The sequence below is a fragment of the Solea solea genome, chromosome 15, assembly GCF_958295425.1.
Source record: "Solea solea chromosome 15, fSolSol10.1, whole genome shotgun sequence".
NCBI classification, from domain to species: domain Eukaryota; kingdom Metazoa; phylum Chordata; class Actinopteri; order Pleuronectiformes; family Soleidae; genus Solea; species Solea solea.
Window position 1 is genome coordinate 22,091,612 of NC_081148.1, and position 18,390 is coordinate 22,110,001.

At 40.9% G+C, this 18,390-nt stretch overlaps 1 protein-coding gene across 2 annotated transcripts in view; it reads right to left on the minus strand.

Moving 5' to 3' along the window:
- The window catches only part of adam12b (ADAM metallopeptidase domain 12b), a 100,297-nt gene extending 82,626 nt beyond the window's left edge, over positions 1-17,671 (minus strand). For both annotated transcript variants that reach the window (XM_058652315.1, XM_058652314.1), the window contains exons 1-2: positions 17,143-17,671; positions 1,176-1,294 (exon numbers count right to left, since the gene is read on the minus strand). In XM_058652315.1, the coding sequence (XP_058508298.1) occupies positions 1,176-1,294; positions 17,143-17,260 (237 nt within the window). In that variant the 5' untranslated portion in view covers positions 17,261-17,671. The remainder of the gene's footprint in view (positions 1-1,175; positions 1,295-17,142) is intronic.
- Positions 17,672-18,390: the final 719 nt, after the last annotated feature.

Consider the following 18,390-nt stretch of genomic DNA (forward strand, 5'->3'; position numbering starts at 1 on the left):
AAAAAAGACACAGCCTGAATCCCCACGAGAGGATTTTCAAATCGGACTTGATTTTAAAAAACGTGGGAGACCACAGACGCGACAAACTTTGTCACCGATTTTCAACGTTTTAATCCTGAGGACCTGCGATCCGTTCATGCAGGAAGTCTTTTTACAGTTACACTGAAAACAACTGCTTTACAAGTCACTAGTCTGTGTGTGTCAGGTGTAAAACCAAGTCACGGCAGTTTCATGCAGCCGTGCTGTGATGACTCCGCCCACGATGACGAGGTATTATATTGTAATGGAAACAATTCCTGGGAGGAGATTCCGGGGATTTGAGATCTCACTGAATTTTTCATGATTTAACGTGACTTCAGAATATAAACAGACATGGAGGTGGATTGTTGGTGTCGTCAGTTAATCGCTTTTTTGTGTGCTGAGAAACGCAAAAGAAACTGTGGTTGAAGTCATGGCTGAGAAGACGGAATCAACGTTACGGTTCTAAACAAAAGTTTAGAATCTGGCCAATTATCCTCTTGTATGGGGCGGGCTTTAAGCAAACAAGAACAAAACAAGAACTGTATGTGTACGCATGTTCAAAGTCCAGACACTGACACAAAGAGTGGAGACACTGATGCACAGCGTGACGTTAAAAGCGAAAGACTCCGTCTACACAATGATCAGAGATTGTGAAAGTCTTCGACCTCACAGGAGTTCTCAAAAACAATGTGCATTCACACCTGCAGGAAGAAGCTACCTGCCTACATGAGGCCTGGGCCTCGTATAGACCAGGAAAGACACGACACAATCGGCGAGGCAGCTGCAGCATCTTTCTCGCGCTCCTCATTGTACCCTCCGCTCGTATAGAGCTGTTGAAAGGCAGAAGAGTAGCAGGGACAATTTTGCAGCATGTACCGCCTGCGGGACGGGCTCTTATTCAACAAACAACACTGAGGACTTACTCCAAACAAAGGAGGGGGGAGCAAGTGAGGACAGACGCCACAACAGAGAGGATGAACAGAGCTGAGGGAGGCAGAGAACCGAGCGACGTGCGAGGAATTTGAATACGGTGGATATGGCAAAGAAAAAGATGTGTGCTTTTGTAATCTCCCTGGCATCAGCTATACTCTGCTGTCTGAACCACGTTATTGGCAATTAACCCGGTGTGGTGCAGCGACCTTGTGAGTATTTACCCCGGCTTTGAGCTGGTTGAGAGGTCTTCGCTCCTTGCCCTTCAGCAGCAGAGGAACAGTGGTCTCATGGCGTTGTGGTTGGTTGGTTCCCGCCTGCTGTTTGGCCTCCTCTGGTCCAACTGTGAAAAGATAGACAGCACAGATTCAATCGACTTGAACGGTTTAAGGTTCATTCTGTGAGAAACTGTATTAAATGTTGGGCTCGACAATGGCAGAAACATCCACAGTAGATTTCGTCAACAGGTAGACAAAGACGTCGGCGACGGGGGTCAAAACTGCTCCGTCATGTCCTCAATAATTCAAGCACAGCCATAATGTTTGAAGGAAAGAAAGAAAAAGTGCAACAAAAGGCAGCAGGGAGGGTTTATACATAGCACAGCGCCATTACGTTTGTGCACTGCGAGAAACAGTAAAAGCTTGCTCTTGTTCCTGTGAGGAGACGTGCTGTCCCCAAAGACCCTCCGCGATAGGACCTCAGCCTCTGACAGAGCAATAATTGATGCCCTCGCAAAGTTCAGAAGGAACTTTATGACATGTTCAGACAGGAATGGAGTTTTAAAAAGAAACAAAACAACTGGCGTTAAAAAAAAATATATTCTACTTTCCACATCTCTTTTCTATTTATTGTACATACTCCGTCTTGAAGCTGCTGCTGCTGTTTTCTCCCACACTTCATTTTCTCTCTTAAACATTGATCGTTCTACTCTTCCTTTACTACGAGTCTATTTATTATTTTCACTTCATCGGCTAGTTGTTTCTTCCATAAAATGATAAATGACGAGTGTCTTTTTATCTTTAATGTCTAATTTGGTCAACATTTATCCTAGAAGAGAACAAGAAAGCATGTTCACACTGAAGAAGCTAAAATTAGAAAGCCTGCGTTTGATTTACAAAAGAAGCCACTCAAACCAAAGACAAATTATACTTTGTTGGCAAACTTAAACACAAAGGCAATTCTTCATAACTTGAGCAGTTGCTGTCGCCAGCTCAACTGTTTAATTGGGACTATCTGGCACTTTATTATTATATGAGTATTTCTCGCATGTCACTGTTCTGCAGTGTAAGCGGTGGTTACGAGGCTGGATCATGACAGACACTAAATAATTACCAAAATGGAGTGTCTTCGTTCTGAGAATCAAAAGCTCATATAGCAAATACTTCAGCCAACAATTAAAAATGCCCCATTTTTGCAAGAAACTTCAGTGCAGTAGTTGCTTTGTGTAACGCAGCAAACTGGGCATTAACATTTGAAAATAGCCAGGAGCTAAATCTAGTACAAAGGATCTTTTCATGAATTCATTGTCTACCGTTTTATCCTCCATATGATCCATCCAGAAGTCCATCGTAGGGCAAACATACAAACAACCATTCACTCTCACACAAGTGCCCCAAGAACACCCACAAAATGCAAAATCCACATAGAAAGGCCTTTGTGGAAAGACCAGGTGGCAAACCTAGGTCTTTTTGCTGTAAGGCAACACTGCTGGCCACTTCTCCGCCATGTGTCATCTCATTTTCACATTTTAAATGAATGAATTCCAAGGGTATTTGGCTTGAGACCATAGGGTTGCTGGTTCGAGAAGGTACCCAATCCCCACTGCTCAGTGATAACTGGACACTCTAAAAGTAGCCTATTTTTTTGACCTTCTCCAAATGACTTTTTCACAACTTTTTCTGCTCTATGTTCTGTACAAAAGTAAGTTTTTATATCTGTACATATCAGATAACACGTATACCAATCCATACAAGTATGTAATGTATGGATTCTGACTTCTAGCTTCAAGCAGATTGTGGGAATCACAGCCACAATTCCCTCGGAGCCTTCAGCGTCCCTTCTAGTTCCTCTCCACCACACAACTAAGGCTGTCCCCGACACTCCCACGGTCTCTTACGGAGTACGTCTATAATGTAAGCAGAGCCAGCCGGCGTCCGGTTGAAGCCCAGCAAACGCAACAAACCCAGAGACGAGCTGTGGAGATGAAGCCGAGCGGGAGCGCGGAGAGGCTGTTTGAGGCTTCACACACTTGCCATCGACAAAGCACAACAAAGGCCCACATGTCTCTTCTACTGTGAATCAGGCCTGTTTACTGATCCCCCCCGAGACCTGCACATAAAGCATCCGCGTTTGCATATGCAAGCGTGTCATCGTACTGTAAGAGTTCAGCGGGGCAGCAGAAAAAACTAAAAAACACAGTTATGTACGACATATTTACTCTTGCTCCTGACCGCTTTTCAAGTGAGCGAGAAGTTTGTTTCCTTTGAAGATGAAATTATGTTACGACTCCCGCACCATCACAACGACATTTCTTCTTGAACTTCAAACGGCCCGTGAAGGCGGTGGCCCAGAGTCCCCCCCCGGCCCCCCCGGGCCCCCCTGTTTTTTCCACAGTGCATAATAACCTAACAGGGGCATAAAAAGGAACCTCCTACTTTTAATGGGTTATTTGAACATGTACCCACGGTGGTTTGTTGGTTTTAGTGGTGCATAAAAGCTACGTGAGATAGACTGAGCAGCATGACAGAGACCACAGGCTGTGGCTAAAGTGCCATTAAAAAGCAGCTATAAAAAGGAAAGTAGTAGGCAGACATCTTGTTAATAAAAGACTTTGACACTTCCAGTGGTGTTCCTCGCAATCCATTTAGACCTCACAGACCGGGAATGAGCACGTGTTAATTCAACAATGTCAATTTCAGCAAGAGAAAGGAACGTCATCCAACCACAAACCTTAGAATTCAAATATATAATTGCACCAAAACAAATGTGCACAGTGTTTGTTTTTACATGTGTAGGAACAAGAGAAAGCAAAACACCTCCACCACATTTTAAAGATGATTAATATCACCTTATTCCACCACAATCTAATCACTTATTCACCACCACCACCCCAGAAAATGTAATCAGAATCCACTCTTTCCTTTATGAGTCGCACTGCTCATTAACAGCATAACAAAATGCCAGCAAAAACATCAATTATCATGTCATGTAATTTTCTTAAAACAGGAATGTTTATGCTTTGTGCAGACAAAGAATATGATTGCTCCCCCCCCTCCTCAGATGTGTAAAAGCATTTGTAGTTTTTTGTTCTCCAACTTTCACTCAGGGTAAAAATAAATCTTTTCTCTGGCATTTATTATGATTTTCTTTTTATTACAATGATCTTTTCGGCCTTACTGTACATCCCTAACATTTACTAGTGACGTTACAAACCAATGTAGCCTTCAGTTAGCATCAGAACTCAAAAAAGACGGTTAGTTTGTCCATTGAGGGCTACTGTAAAAACATGGTGGTCCAAAATGGTGGCCTCTATAGAGCTGACCCGGCCCCTGATATAAATATGAAAGGCTCATTCTGACACAAGATAAGATAATCCTTTATTTGTCCCGCAGAAACATGCATTACCAAAAAAGTACAAATATAAAGAGATATTAGCACTAAGACATGGGATATTATATATATATGTATATTGCACTTGTGTAAATTTACAGTTTATAATAATAATTAGTAGTATGCCTATAAATAAGTGTTTTTATCTTCAGTTCCTGCCAAATGAAAAATAATTTCGCTTACATATAAGAATACAGGACATATAACTGGATTAGAAATTGACATCGGTGACAAACATCTCTCATTGATGCTCTAAATATCTGAAAACAGAAGCCAGCAAACAGCTATGAAACCCATCCATCCATCCATCCATCCATCTTCTACCACTTAATCCTCCACATGAGGGTCGTGGGGGGGACATACAGCGATGGGTGGGGTAAACACTGGACAGTTCACCAGTCCCTCACAGGAACATATATAGAGACAAACAACTATTGACTCTCACACTGCATGTTTTTGGACGGTGGAAGGAAACCAGAGAACCCGAGGAAAATCCACACGCACACACACACACACACACACACGGGGAGAACATGCACACTCCATGCAGAAAGGCCAGCTATGAAACTGCTATACACATAAATATGATATTCATGATCAAACTCGCGGTTTCAAACGTAGAAATTCAAACCACAACTGGGTTAATCCTATCTTGATCACCATGGCAGCAACATTATGTTCCCATATTGAAAACAAGTGAGAATCAGCTGAGGGTCATATATTTTAAAACCAGGAAAAAAACCCCATTAAGTATCCAAAAACAACTCTTTCTTTAAATAGCCTCACAACCCAAATCTCTTTTAAAGCCTCTAATGTAACAGAAGGTGATTTTTTCTCCCCCTCCTGTAACATTTTAGCATTCCAGCCTGAGCATGAGCTGTATTACTAATTAACCAGTTAATGGAAAATCAAAACACGTTACAGCAGCAGGAAAATTACAGAATATAAACAAAACTAATTGAGCCACAATTACTGTTGAAGTCAGGACAGCGTAATCGACCTCATTATGTTTACCTGCTGCAGCAGGGACACTTCCTGGTGACTTTCAAATGTATTTCTCTTTCTTTTTAAAAGGAGGAGAAGCTCACACACATGTACATGTTTGGATTAAAGCGAGGACACGGTCGTGTGTGCATAAATTCTACGTGGAAGCGGCATTATCTGCATTCCTTTTCGCCTGTAGAAGAAATGAGAACGTGCTGCTTTGCATTCACGGCTAATACTGCTCAATCAGCGCCGTTACCGACGAGTCCCTCTCTTAAGACACACGCGAGATCGTGGAATGTAAGCAAGGTCAAAGGAAGGCGGATGAAGGACGTCGCAGTCTATAGGCGACAAGTTCACAGGCAACAGGATTGTAAACATTCAAACTGTAGGTCAGTCATGATCATATTAAATAACATTTGCATATAAAAACTATGTGCAATCATATAAGTGTTTCACAATAACATTTAAAAAGCAAATACAAAAAAATACACAACACAGGGAGGAATGAAAGGTAAAAGGCTGGAGTCTAGAGGTTAAAACCCTGTTTTAAATTTGAAATAAAACTAAAGGCTGTTGAAGGCTACAGTAAAAAGACAAGATTTACGTCTTCTTTTAAGTCAACCTAAAGAGATTTATTTAAATATTATGAAAATATTGTTTCATTCTGACTCAAAATCAACTAATCATATTAGGAATGTGGTGTTATGTAAAGAAAGGTGTCATTTCTATCACCGTGAATTCAAAACAAAAACTACTTTGAGAAACAAGTTTGTTACTTCTTTTGACAACATTGATTGGGTGACTGCAGATTTATTTATTCATTTATGAATTACTTCATTCTACAGTACTGTAATACATCTTTTATCATCATTATTTAATCTGAGCCCATGACACTTTCGAAGATTAAGTGGGAAGTAGTAAAATACGGGAAATGAATTGCTATTTTCTTGATGTTTTCACGAGTATTATACATTATGAAAACACTTTAATTTACCACTAACATTAACATTCACCCTCAGTCTCTGCAGCTTCTATTCACACGGGCCAGTTTAACTGGGGTGTGAGGACATTTCTTACATGACATTTCTTAACAAGGAGAACATCGCCTTAGGTCAGAGGATAAGAATTCAGATTATGGACTTGATCATAGCAAATATTCAACATTCAAATTTTGCACAGCAGCTGCGTAAGTAGCCCCCTGCAGCCTCTAATTAAATCCTGAAGCTGCATCTGCGAATGCGCTCAGAGGGTAAATCTCTGCTTTCAGGGTCTTTTTCAGTGAGTCACAATTGGCAAATAAAAGTGGAAAGAAAAGTACAATGGTTGTCCAAAAAAGACAAATGTCCTGACAGATATGCTGACATGCATCACATGGCGGAGCTACTTCAACCTGCAAATAAATTTGATGGTTATCTGGATGTGACCCAGATCCATCTGTGAGAGTGCCTACTATATAGATCATAATGATAAAGTATTGAGTCAAGCTGACATCGGTGCATATAGATCTGAGGTATGGCTTATTATCACTGGACAGGTTTGCTCTTTCATTTATGCATTTATGCATTTACTGTAAGAGAAAATTAAAAACCTGAGATGACAATGGAGGATTGATGATCTTTTTCCAACTTCTTTAAAGCTTATGATTAAACGATTGGGGATTCAAATCAATTACGCCTCCAACTAACTATTATTTTCATGATGAATTAATCTGTCAATTATGTTTTTCATTAATTGAAGTGGTTTGTTGAACACTTTGAGAAATGATGATATTCTCAAATGTCTTGTTTGACCACAAAATCAAAATGATTCAGTTTTTAGTGATTTTTGTTATCGGCGTCAAAGAAACCAGAAAATATTCACATTTTACAAGCTGCAGAAAAATCAGACAGCTGCTTTTAATTATGAAAACAAAACATACTCTAATTGATGATCAAAATAGTTGGCAATTCATTTCATAATATCTTAATAAATTAATCACCGCAGCCATAAAATCAATTGTTCACAAAAGTGTTGATAAGTTAATATAGCACTGTTTTACACAAAAAAGAAAAAATACTTTCTTGCTTGGACTTAAAGGAGAAGCTAGCTAGCAAGCTATGCTAGCTTAGCATAAACTGAGGCTAACAGCTAGCCAGGCTCTGCTTAAAGATCACAAAATGTGCCAATAACAACCTCTGAACACACAAATTGTGTATTTTAAACGCAGGAAAGGTGCAGATTTTATACTGTAACGACTCACAAGAAGCTTCAACTGGTAGAAGGTAAGGCAGGTAAATATAAGTCCAAAGTGAAGGGGGGGGGGGATTAACAGGATAAAAGCCAACTGAACAGATGATCCAACAAAGGAGACTGGGGAGCACAGGGACTATAAATGCATGAGGGAGTCAGGGATAATTGAACACAGGTGAAAAGCATCAGGGCGGGAAGACAATCACGAGGAGGGAAACTAGACAAAGACAGGGTGGGGAAAGAAAGAAGTGACACACAAGGAAAGCAAATCGAGAAAAGGTGGCCAGGGCAAGAACTACAAAGCACAACAGCTGAAAATCCCGTGTCCATAAATTCCAAAACAACAGAAAACTAAATCTAATACAGAGGAAACCAGAACGTCTGTGTCCAATCGTACAAGGAGAAGATCGTGACATTTACTTTTTGTAAGGCAACGAAACAAACAGAAAAAGATTCAAAAGAGGCCACACTGGTCGCTGCTGGATATGACGCACATAAAAGACGATTCGCCAAAACACACGTATTCTCAGGCAATGCCGGGAACTTAATAATGTACTAAACCTCTTTTTTATGCAGTACATGTGTTATACAGTTCTAGCACTATTAGGCAAGACTTTACTGAATCTTTTCATGAATTCCACAAAAGAATGATACCGAACTGGAGATCAGTTAAAAAGACTTAAAAATCCAGAAAACGTCCGTTAATTATCTCCAACATTGAGCAAGGAAATTTCCAAAATCTCAATATTTAACTGAGGAATCTGGTGTAAAAGGAAAAATGGCTTTTTACCCCAAACATCCTTCTAAATTAAAGTGTATCTCCAATAATGCTGAAGTCTTTCTTAAATTCATCACTTTGACATTTATTCATTCATTTATGAAGGTTTAAGCTTCAAAGCATCAAAGATGGCAAACTATACCCACATTTGTGCATAATGTAGCCACCAATTTACAGCCATATAACCCCGAAACAAATCAATTCCAATTGGTAAACTGATTTGTAAATGAATAAAAACTTCCAAATTCGTTTGGGGACCACAAAGATATCTCCTGCGACCCATTGGTGGGTGCCGACCCAGCCTTTGGTTATCGCCGTTTTCTCCACATTCACAGTCACAGCGGTTGCACATGGATTAACCGTCTGAGAGGGAGAAGAAAAAACGAAGAAAGGAAGTGGTTGTGTTGACATTTATTTCATCAGCGGGGAGCGTGAGTTGCCCAGAGAAACAGAAAGGAGGAGGACCACATACAGTTTATTACACAGAGTCTTGTCACAGTGTTTATGAAAATAAAGACTGAGAGTTCCAGCACATTCAATACATCATTTAAGAATGACTCACATTAAAAGGCTCCTGATGTGTGTTTTTTTCTTTATATAAATCCCTGCTGCACGTCTTGAATATGGCCTTCTTAGGCAAATATAGACATGGGACGTGTAAGATGTGAACAGCAACTTAAAAGACTGCCAGAGATGTCATTTTTCATGTACTCCAACGTTCAAAGGCATATGGAGAGAGCCCTATTCACAAATGGCATTATATTTGTACAAGATTGATTTGGCGATGGCAGTATTAGGGATGAATGTTGAAACGTACACGACCAGAGTGACTGGATTTGAGTGATAAATGTAGAGTTTAATACACAGGCAATAGAAACTTGACACAAAAAAGCCTTTAAAAGGTCCAGTGTGTAAAATTTTCCCGATGTATTATAATTGTAAAAATAACTGATTGTATGAATTGTTGTTTTTATTACCCACAAATGAGACTTTTATATTTATTTCTGGAGCAATAAAAGAGAGCCACCATTTTAGACCACCATAGTCTTTCAATAGCCTGCAATGGACATATTAAATACACTTTGAGTGTTGGTGCTAACTGAATTTGGAAGCGTGAGGTGGGGGATCTTCACTTTTACACACTTTACAGTCATTTAGGCTGCAAGTCCACAGCCATGCTAGAGGTTCCATGGCATATTTAAGAAGAATCAATCTAGTAGTTGCTTAAAGGGATGTTCAAGACTTTTTGAAGAACCTTCCTGAGACAGGAACAGAAGATGTTTACTAGAAGCTAACATCTCAGAATATATGCCTGGATTAAGATGACTTTATGTTGTCATTAAACAGCCTTTTCTAACAGGAAACTGAGGTTTTAACCACTAACTCTCCCAAACCAAAGTCCATTTAGAAAATCAGCATTTTAAGCTCATGGGAACAAAAGAGCTGCTGGTCTACTGCGGCCTCATTTGGTAGATTTGTGTCATTTATTTCACATAGCTCATATTTTAAACCACCAAAGTCATGAAATAAAACTTTGGAAATTACAAATGGAGGCAGAAGTGGATTAATACCTCCTGCGCGCCATGATATGAAATCACTGATTTCCTCTATGGACTTCTGTGCAGTCTACAAAGTGACAAAGACTTTAATTTTCCAATGGCAGCATAGAAATTATTCTGTGAAATCTGTTTTTCCTTGTGTCCCTGCTGGAGGTCATTTTTCTTTTGTGTCTCAGAGGGGGACTTTTCAAATATCTCACATTTATTCCAATCAGGGGACAGAACACTGGTCCTCTGAGCTTGTGCGGTTATAATTTTTGTCACCAAACGTGACAAAAGTGGAGGGTAGGCGAATGCTATTGGCAGCAAAGGACAGGAATTATGCCTAATTCACTATATACTCAACTCAATCCTCACAAAAAACACACAAAAAGCAACACACTTAGATTTGTATGTCAGAAATGTGCACGACAAGTAAGGCAGCACACACACACATGGATCAAGCTGTCCCAAATTGCTGCAGGTAGCACAGCCAACCTCTGCCTCACAGGTCTTTCTTCACAAAAGCTGCTCAGCAGATATAATATTCTTTCAAAACAGCTTCTATTCCCTCCATCAAAAGCTTTCATGAACCATAGAGGCTGACAGGTGAAGAGCATGGTTGGACTCCAATCAACAATGTCTCACAGTAAATACTGTGACACAGGTGTGATGGCCTCTCTGTTGTGAAATCACTGATGCGGGGCAGGACCTGGTGCCTCAGCCGTCTGTGACCCTGCTGTGCGTGTGTGTGTGTGTGTGTGTGTCACAAACCCTAATCATTTTCAGTTGAATAAGACCTCTTTCTTCTTCTGCCCTCGCTCTTATCAAAGCGGGATCCTAATATTACTCGTGAAGAGTCAAAGAAAAGTGAAAAAAATAAATAAAAAATAACAAGCAAGCAACCGCCAATCAAAAGAATTCCGGTTTCTCTGCTCTCTTGAGTCAAAAGTCAGAAACACTCGCTGAGCTTTTCGTTCATTTTAAATGGGAAAACTGACGAAATGCATGCGCCTGTGCGCTTGGTCAAAGTCAGTCTTTGTAATTTTCCTTTGGTGAGACAGAGTTCTTGGGTTTTTCATTTCCCGGGCATCACGTCACTCGCTCATTGTTCTGCGTGGAATCACACGTCAACGGCAGAGACAGAGACAGAGACAGTGGACAGCGTCCACAACTCTGCTAGTTATTCTGAGCAGGCCTAGTCTATGCACATCAAACAGGAGGTGGCATCATAACAAACTAGGGAGACATTCACCTAAATATCAAAACTCGAGCACTTTCAATGACCTACGTCTATTTCAACTTGTTTTTCAAATTCACAAATTTTCAACAAAAGGACCCGACTCACGATCATCTGCAGTAAACAGGTTTGTGCAGTCTCGTCTCGGTGACCACACGAGCCGGGAACCGAACCCACAACCTTCGACTTGAAAGCCACCTCGCTCTACTACTGAGCTACCGGCTACGTGGTAGCTTAGCTTCTACAGCTGCATCCACACTAAACCTGTTTCTGTTACACGATGCATATAATCTGCGAAACAAACTCATGCCGTCCACACTACGCAGATGGGTTTGAGCCCCAAAAACTTTCAAGTTTGAAGACGCTCCATGATCCGTTATCATTAGAAAACTCAAAAGCTAAATTAGAGTCTAGATAGGCGGAAAATAACGATGGATAATCGTTATTTCAGTTAACTGTTCAGTTTTACTCTAACTGAGTCTGGTCTGAGTCTGGCTTGGACAGAACAGGACAGAATGCACATCAAGTTTTGGCAGTATTTTCTCAGGTACCGCACAACTGTACCGCACAAACACAATGAATGCATTTTCAGATGTGTTAGCTGGAACGTAGATTACGAAAAGCTTGTCTGTATGCAGATTGTTTTTGTTCGAAAATGCCATTTTCACCTGAAAATCGTGTTGTTTCACATTCATGACATGGGTTTATCCGTTAGCTCTGTGACGCTGTTGTTCTCAGGCAGACGTGCACAGTGTGAGCGCGGCGGGGGCTAAATCACACCGATGCTTATAATGACCAACGGTGCTTAACAGAGGGAGACCTTTCTAACAGTGTTTGTTGTTCCCTTGCTGCCAACAAATCAATGCCAGCCTGTCCTCAAAATGTCAAACGACTATCACCCGAGGGCTTTGAAAGACAGGGGTCTCTTTGAGGTTATTTCCTAAACGGCTTTATCAGAAAAGGGGGCCGTTATCACCGAGACGTACAACCGACTGGAGGAAGTGTAAGAGTTACGACGCAGGAAAGTGGCCTGGACAGTGTGTGATGATGCTGAAAGAGCAAAAGAGTTGGAGGAATTTGCTCTTCACCACTTTGTTTACAAAACAGACGTTCTAATCTTTCTAATTAATTCTGTCTGATACTGCGCTCCGACAAGATGATATCCTCAAATCAAATCCGGGTCATTTACTTCTTTTTCTAATTATTTATCGAGTTTCTCTCCCTCTCTCTGTGGAGATAAAAACTGATCCGCTGGAAAAGCCGTTGATATGCAACAAACAGAGACAGAGAGCGAGAGAGTGATTGATCAGAGATTGAATTCTTGCGCCGACAAGACTTTTGTCTATTTATTTGTGTTTTGCTGTAACGGCTCTGAGCCCCGAGGAGCAAATAAACATCTTTTACTTTGTCTGCAGCACTCAGTAGTGCAGTCTACGGTCGCTCTATCAGGTTACACGGTGTATTGAGAAAAAACATGACACACAATGAAGCCATGTGTTATAAACTCTCTCACGCTCTCTTTCTCCGTGTCTCGATTGTGTGGACAATCGATTTGCCTGGAATTTATCCTGAAAGTCGGGTTGCAGCTAATGGTCATTTTCATCATCAACTTATCCCTCAATATTTGTGTCTGTCATTAATCAATAAGCTGTGAGGTCCATAAAATGTCAGAAAACAAGGATTATGTTTATGTTCCCAGACATAAAACATTTAAATGTTGTGTTTCAGTGTCTCTACAAATAAAGTAAAACAATATTCTTATTTAAAGAAGCTCAAATAACAGAGAATCTCAGAGTCAGTGTTGTAATGTGTGAGTCACTTGTATCAGCAGCAAATTCAATTAATAACAGTAATAATTAACAGGGGGAAAACAAGGAAAAACACGACCTTGATAATAATATCAAGGTCGGGATATTATTTCTCAATCAAAACAACCTGGGAAACTCACCGTGCCTCACCTGTTGATTTTTTAATTTATTTTTTTTAATCAAAACACACAGTATGCTCTTGAAAACGTATACACCTCATGTAACTTTCAAACCCCTCCCCTCCAGAGAGAGTCTTCATTACCTGATGCATCACTGACTTCAGAAACTGCTAACACAACAAAATGTTTGAACTCTATCCAGGTAACCAATTGCAGCCGAGTGCTGGCACTCGCAGCCGAGTGCTGGCACCGGGCGACTGAACGCCGCTTGGCACGCGTTCACACACACACAGCTGCCAGACTCCAAGTTTTTCAGTGAGTAATCTTCAAGTGCGCTGGCGATGGGCAAGCGTCATCTCGTGTCATCAGCCCCGAGTTTGGTCATTTCTGGAAGGACATGCAGCCCAAATCTGGAGCTAAGACCCAGCAACACACACCGTGGACTGCTACTTACTCCCAGTCCATACATAATATTCTGCACATGTAAAATCATCTGAATTCATTACTTTATTACTTACAAATGTTTTCTCATCTCATCTCAACAAAGCAAATAAAATAAAATACAAAATAAAATAGCGATTTAATCATTCAAAAATATTGTATTTTATTGTTTGAAAATACACTTGTTCTTTGCGCTTCCTGATTTGTTTTCGTGCCATGGTTTTTCGTTTGTGGGCGGGCCTTAGAAAGCTGCCTGCTGATTGGCTACTGAGTTTTAGAGCGACAGCTCGATGGAGTCGCTGTCGAACTCAATATTTTTGAATGATTAAATCGATATTTCATTTGCTTCCTAAAAAGTGTTGTTTCAAAAATATTGACACAAATCTAATTTCACTGTGAATATAAGGAATAATCAGTTTTGATGAGGAGAAATTAACGTGATTGTAGCAAATAATGGGTAAGTAATTCCTCCACAAGTGTCTGCTGGAAAAGTTAATATGTCGCAATGTTCGTCTAAGAAAAGCTTTTATTTTTTCTTACAGACTTCACTTCATATCTGAAATGTCAAAATTGTTTGTTTTTCTATTTGATTCAAGTTTCTTTTTGTCTATCGGTGCTCAAGTAAACAGGAAAGTAGCTCTAAAACCTCTGTTTTTAATGCAATGTATCCTAGGCATGGGATCTTTCTCGAAGATAAATTAAATTTAACACGTGACGCTAACAGGCACGGCTCGTTTAATACTGTTTTCATTGATACCGATCCACCATGTGAAACCGAGACGATAACAGTTCTCTGTCTACAGCTCTCACATACCATTGTTAAACAAAAATAAAAGAGTTATTTTCCCCCCCTTCAAAGGTCTGAGGTAGATGTAGGCTACATACAAACATCTCAGAGAGAGGCTGAAGGCAATATCCTGCTGATATTAAAGAGCCGGTTCATACGGCCCTATTTCAATAAGCCATAAAACTTTTTTTTCTATTTTACTCCCTGCATTCATATATCAGTTCACCCTGTGACTGAGAGCTTTAATGACCTCACAGAGAGAAGATTTGTGCGATAAACATCTTTCTGATCTGCATATCTGTCTGCGCGTTGCCACGTTTCAGGGGAGCTGTTAACGAAGCGCCGTCAAGGTTTCGTGTTTGTCAGGAGCAAACGTGTGAACATGTGCGCTTTATAAGAAAATGTGTGGGTCTGCCCTATATTTGACCTTTGCTTTGTCTTCAATGCTCAAGGCTTTTGAGAGTTGTGCACATGATGTGCCTACATGCTGTGAGACACTGTAAGTACTTGGTTAAGCTTACATTAGGTTGATAGTTTCCGGTTCTGAGACATTGTGAACACTGACTTTGCCAAAGAGAAACTCCCTGAGACTGCGTTTTCCAAATGTCACTCCGTACACCAAATCCCATACAGAAAATCAGCTATTTACATAAAGGCACAGAGGTGTTGCTGATCCACTGCTGCCTCCATAAGTAATTTTAAATGTTGGTATTTTGTGACTTCCGTGTTTGGAAACCTTCATTTGGATTTGGATTTGCACTCATTTTCCCTTTGGGCTTTGGTGCTGCGGAGTGAATAGTACAGAAATTTAAGTTTTCAGCCTGAAAAGGCGACAAAGTAAAGCCAATAACATCATGGTGGCGATATTTACACTGAGAGAGAGCATTTTTAATATTGAAAATCCTTCTGATATTTGAAATTTGCTGACTTGCATTAATCTGTAAAGATGCATTCCTGTTTATTGTATTAATCTGTGATGTTTTGCATTGTTTTCCATTTATTTGGACAACCTAAACAAACTATTATCCTTAACCTTATCCATACCCAGTTAATACATAACCCTAACCCTAACCATAACCTAACCACATCTTCAAATCTTATCTCTAAACATCCTCAGAATTGAGGTTCTGAAGCACCATGTTTTGGTCTCCATGAGGACTGCTGGTCCTCACAAGGTCAGTGTTTTTAGGTCCTAAAGAGGTAACAAATACAAGTACGACACACACTGGTGTGTCCTGACAGACGCACAATAGCCTGTTTTCTCCAGTTTACTCATTCAGCAGCCGAATGAGAGAAAAACATCCTGTTGGTTTTATTGTTTTCAACCTAAAGATAGCACCGTATCCTCCTGCATGATGAACTTATCTGTCCATCCCAACAACAGACCAACTTCCCTTTATTGTTGAATCCGAGGAGATGAATGTCTGCTTCAAGCGTGAAACGCACAGCATGACGTGTCGTTTCAGCACAGGAGATCAGAGAGGCAGATGCTGCCGGGGTGTCGTGGTGTGGCATAGATTGCCACCTCAGTCTTAGATTTAGTTCTTATTAAAAACATATGAATGAAAATCGATCGTGTTGCTTCACACATTTTTCCTTGTGAGGACAAAAGGAGAGATAGAGAGATAGTGAGATAGACGGGGTTGAAAAAACATGTCTTCTCCCAACAACAACAGCCTTGATGCCAGGGGCTGTGTGAGGGCACAAGGTTGGCGACAGATTAGTTTCATACAGCTGCAGCTACAGCTTCTCCAGACCCTGAGAGCTTTTTGTGCAGCTTCTCCCAATTCAAACGTCACACAGTGACATAAATAAATAAATATATGGAGCAAGTTGCCAACTAGTAAACATGCGAGAAAGGTCGTAGATGAATAGTGGAAGGGTTGTTCTTTTGAAGTTGAGTAATGGTCATTGGTATTTGATTGGGTAAAAGGGGGCAGATTATAGCACTCGCAGATGCACACAGCGACCGATATCTGTGAAACAGCTCGTTCTGCACGTCCAAAAGCAGCAGCATTCAAGCACAAAGACTAAAAAGCACTCCAAAAAAAATCACTCACCGCAAAACAACAAACAAAAAAGTCAGATAAAGTGCTTCATGGCGGAGAGTCTGTGCTTTTACAAGAGTTTCAAACTGAAGCTGAGATTTCTCTGCTACATAAAGGTTACGAGTCAAATTATAATAATGCATTTTCAATTTCAGACAATAGAAAAACTTGAAATTCAAATATCAGGACCAACATGAGTATGATTTATGACATTCGTGCAATTATTGCAAGAATATGTTTAGTTATTTCGTATTTTCTTATTCTTAGCTGCTTGTACTTGTATCATTAAATGTGCACTAACACGTATGCATGTCTGTGTTTATGCACATTATCTGAACACTTGGATACAACATAAGTAAACAGATGATACAAACACATGAGACTACAGGTCATTTTTAAAGTAAAGGAAAGAAAGAAAGAAGAATTTGAAATCATATTAAAGCATGAGGTTCTGGAATAGCTTGAAAGATGCAGGCTCCCCCTTGTGGCAGTTCAAAATCCCCTTAATCACTAAGACTGTATGTTGGTGAGCTAGACAGCTCTCCCCCCCCCCCATCCATGACGATGCACATCCACGAAACGGTGCACATTATTATCGCATCCTTACCTTCTCGTATGCTGGAAACCGTGTTGTCGGCGTTTTCCGTGGCCGTGGACAGGCACCAGAAGGAGACAGCGAGGAGGAAGAAGGCAAAGTTCCTCCGCCGCCTCCAGCAGCCTCTCATGGTGGTGATGATGATGATGGTGGTGGTGGTGTTGGATCTCAGCTCCGGTCACGGTGCGATTATTAAAGCCGTAAGACCAAACACTGCATGCGCACGTGGGGGATGGAGACACGGGTCGGGGAAGATCAGCGTGGAGGAGTGATTTAAAAAACAACAACAACAACAACAAAAAAAAAGTCTCCACACACAGAGTCCAGGCAGGCTGTCACTCCAACGAGGCAGCTGTCACAAACTTTTCCCGGCGGCAGCAGCAGCAGCAGCAGCAGCACACGCGCTGTGACCGGCGACGGTCTGTGGGAAAAGCGCACGGACGCATGAGTTGGAGCAGCGCGGAGGTTCAGAAGCTCCTGTGATGATAACACGAGTGGAGAAGAGAGAAACTACCGGAGCTCTCACACACACACACACACACACACACATACAGAGAGAGTGAGAGGATGTTAGGGCAGAGAACGTGAGATCCATTGGCGGATCTAGAGGCGGGGCCAGTGGGCCCCCCCTCTTGGCCAGTTAAAATCTGATTGGCCCCTGATATGCCACTGTCCTGTTAGTCTGTCACAAATCACAGTCAAATTGTAGATTACGCTGTGTAATTCAATTGATGTCCTAATCCCAAGTAAGCACTGTAGTAGGCATTGAAATGATTAAAGATCCGCCCCACATTAGAGGATTATTGGCCAGATTTCAGTCGCGATCTGGCCCTTCCGACAACCGTGGGTGTCTTCCGATTTTAGGCTGGTTTGAACAGATTATCTGGTCAAATTTATCCTGTAGTGTGAGGGATTAACAGAAGCAGTTTTAAGTATTAAACATGTTCGATATTTACAACATTTAGATTTAGAACGGTAACTTTGTACAAACCAAGTTGATTCCGTCTTCTCAGCCATGACTTCAATTCTTAGGACTGAAACATTGAAAATGGGTTACAAAGTTCGTTGTGTCTGCCACGCTTTTAAAATCAAGTCAGATTTGAAAATCCTCAAGTGTGGGACAGGCTTCAGGGTGTCCACCTCTGCTTTGCTACAAGGCACACACATTCAGCTTATTAGAATTAGGCTGCTTTTGTGTGGAAGTATGAGTAACTGCAGCCACAGCCACATTTAGTGCATTCCATTTGTAATTGGAAGCCT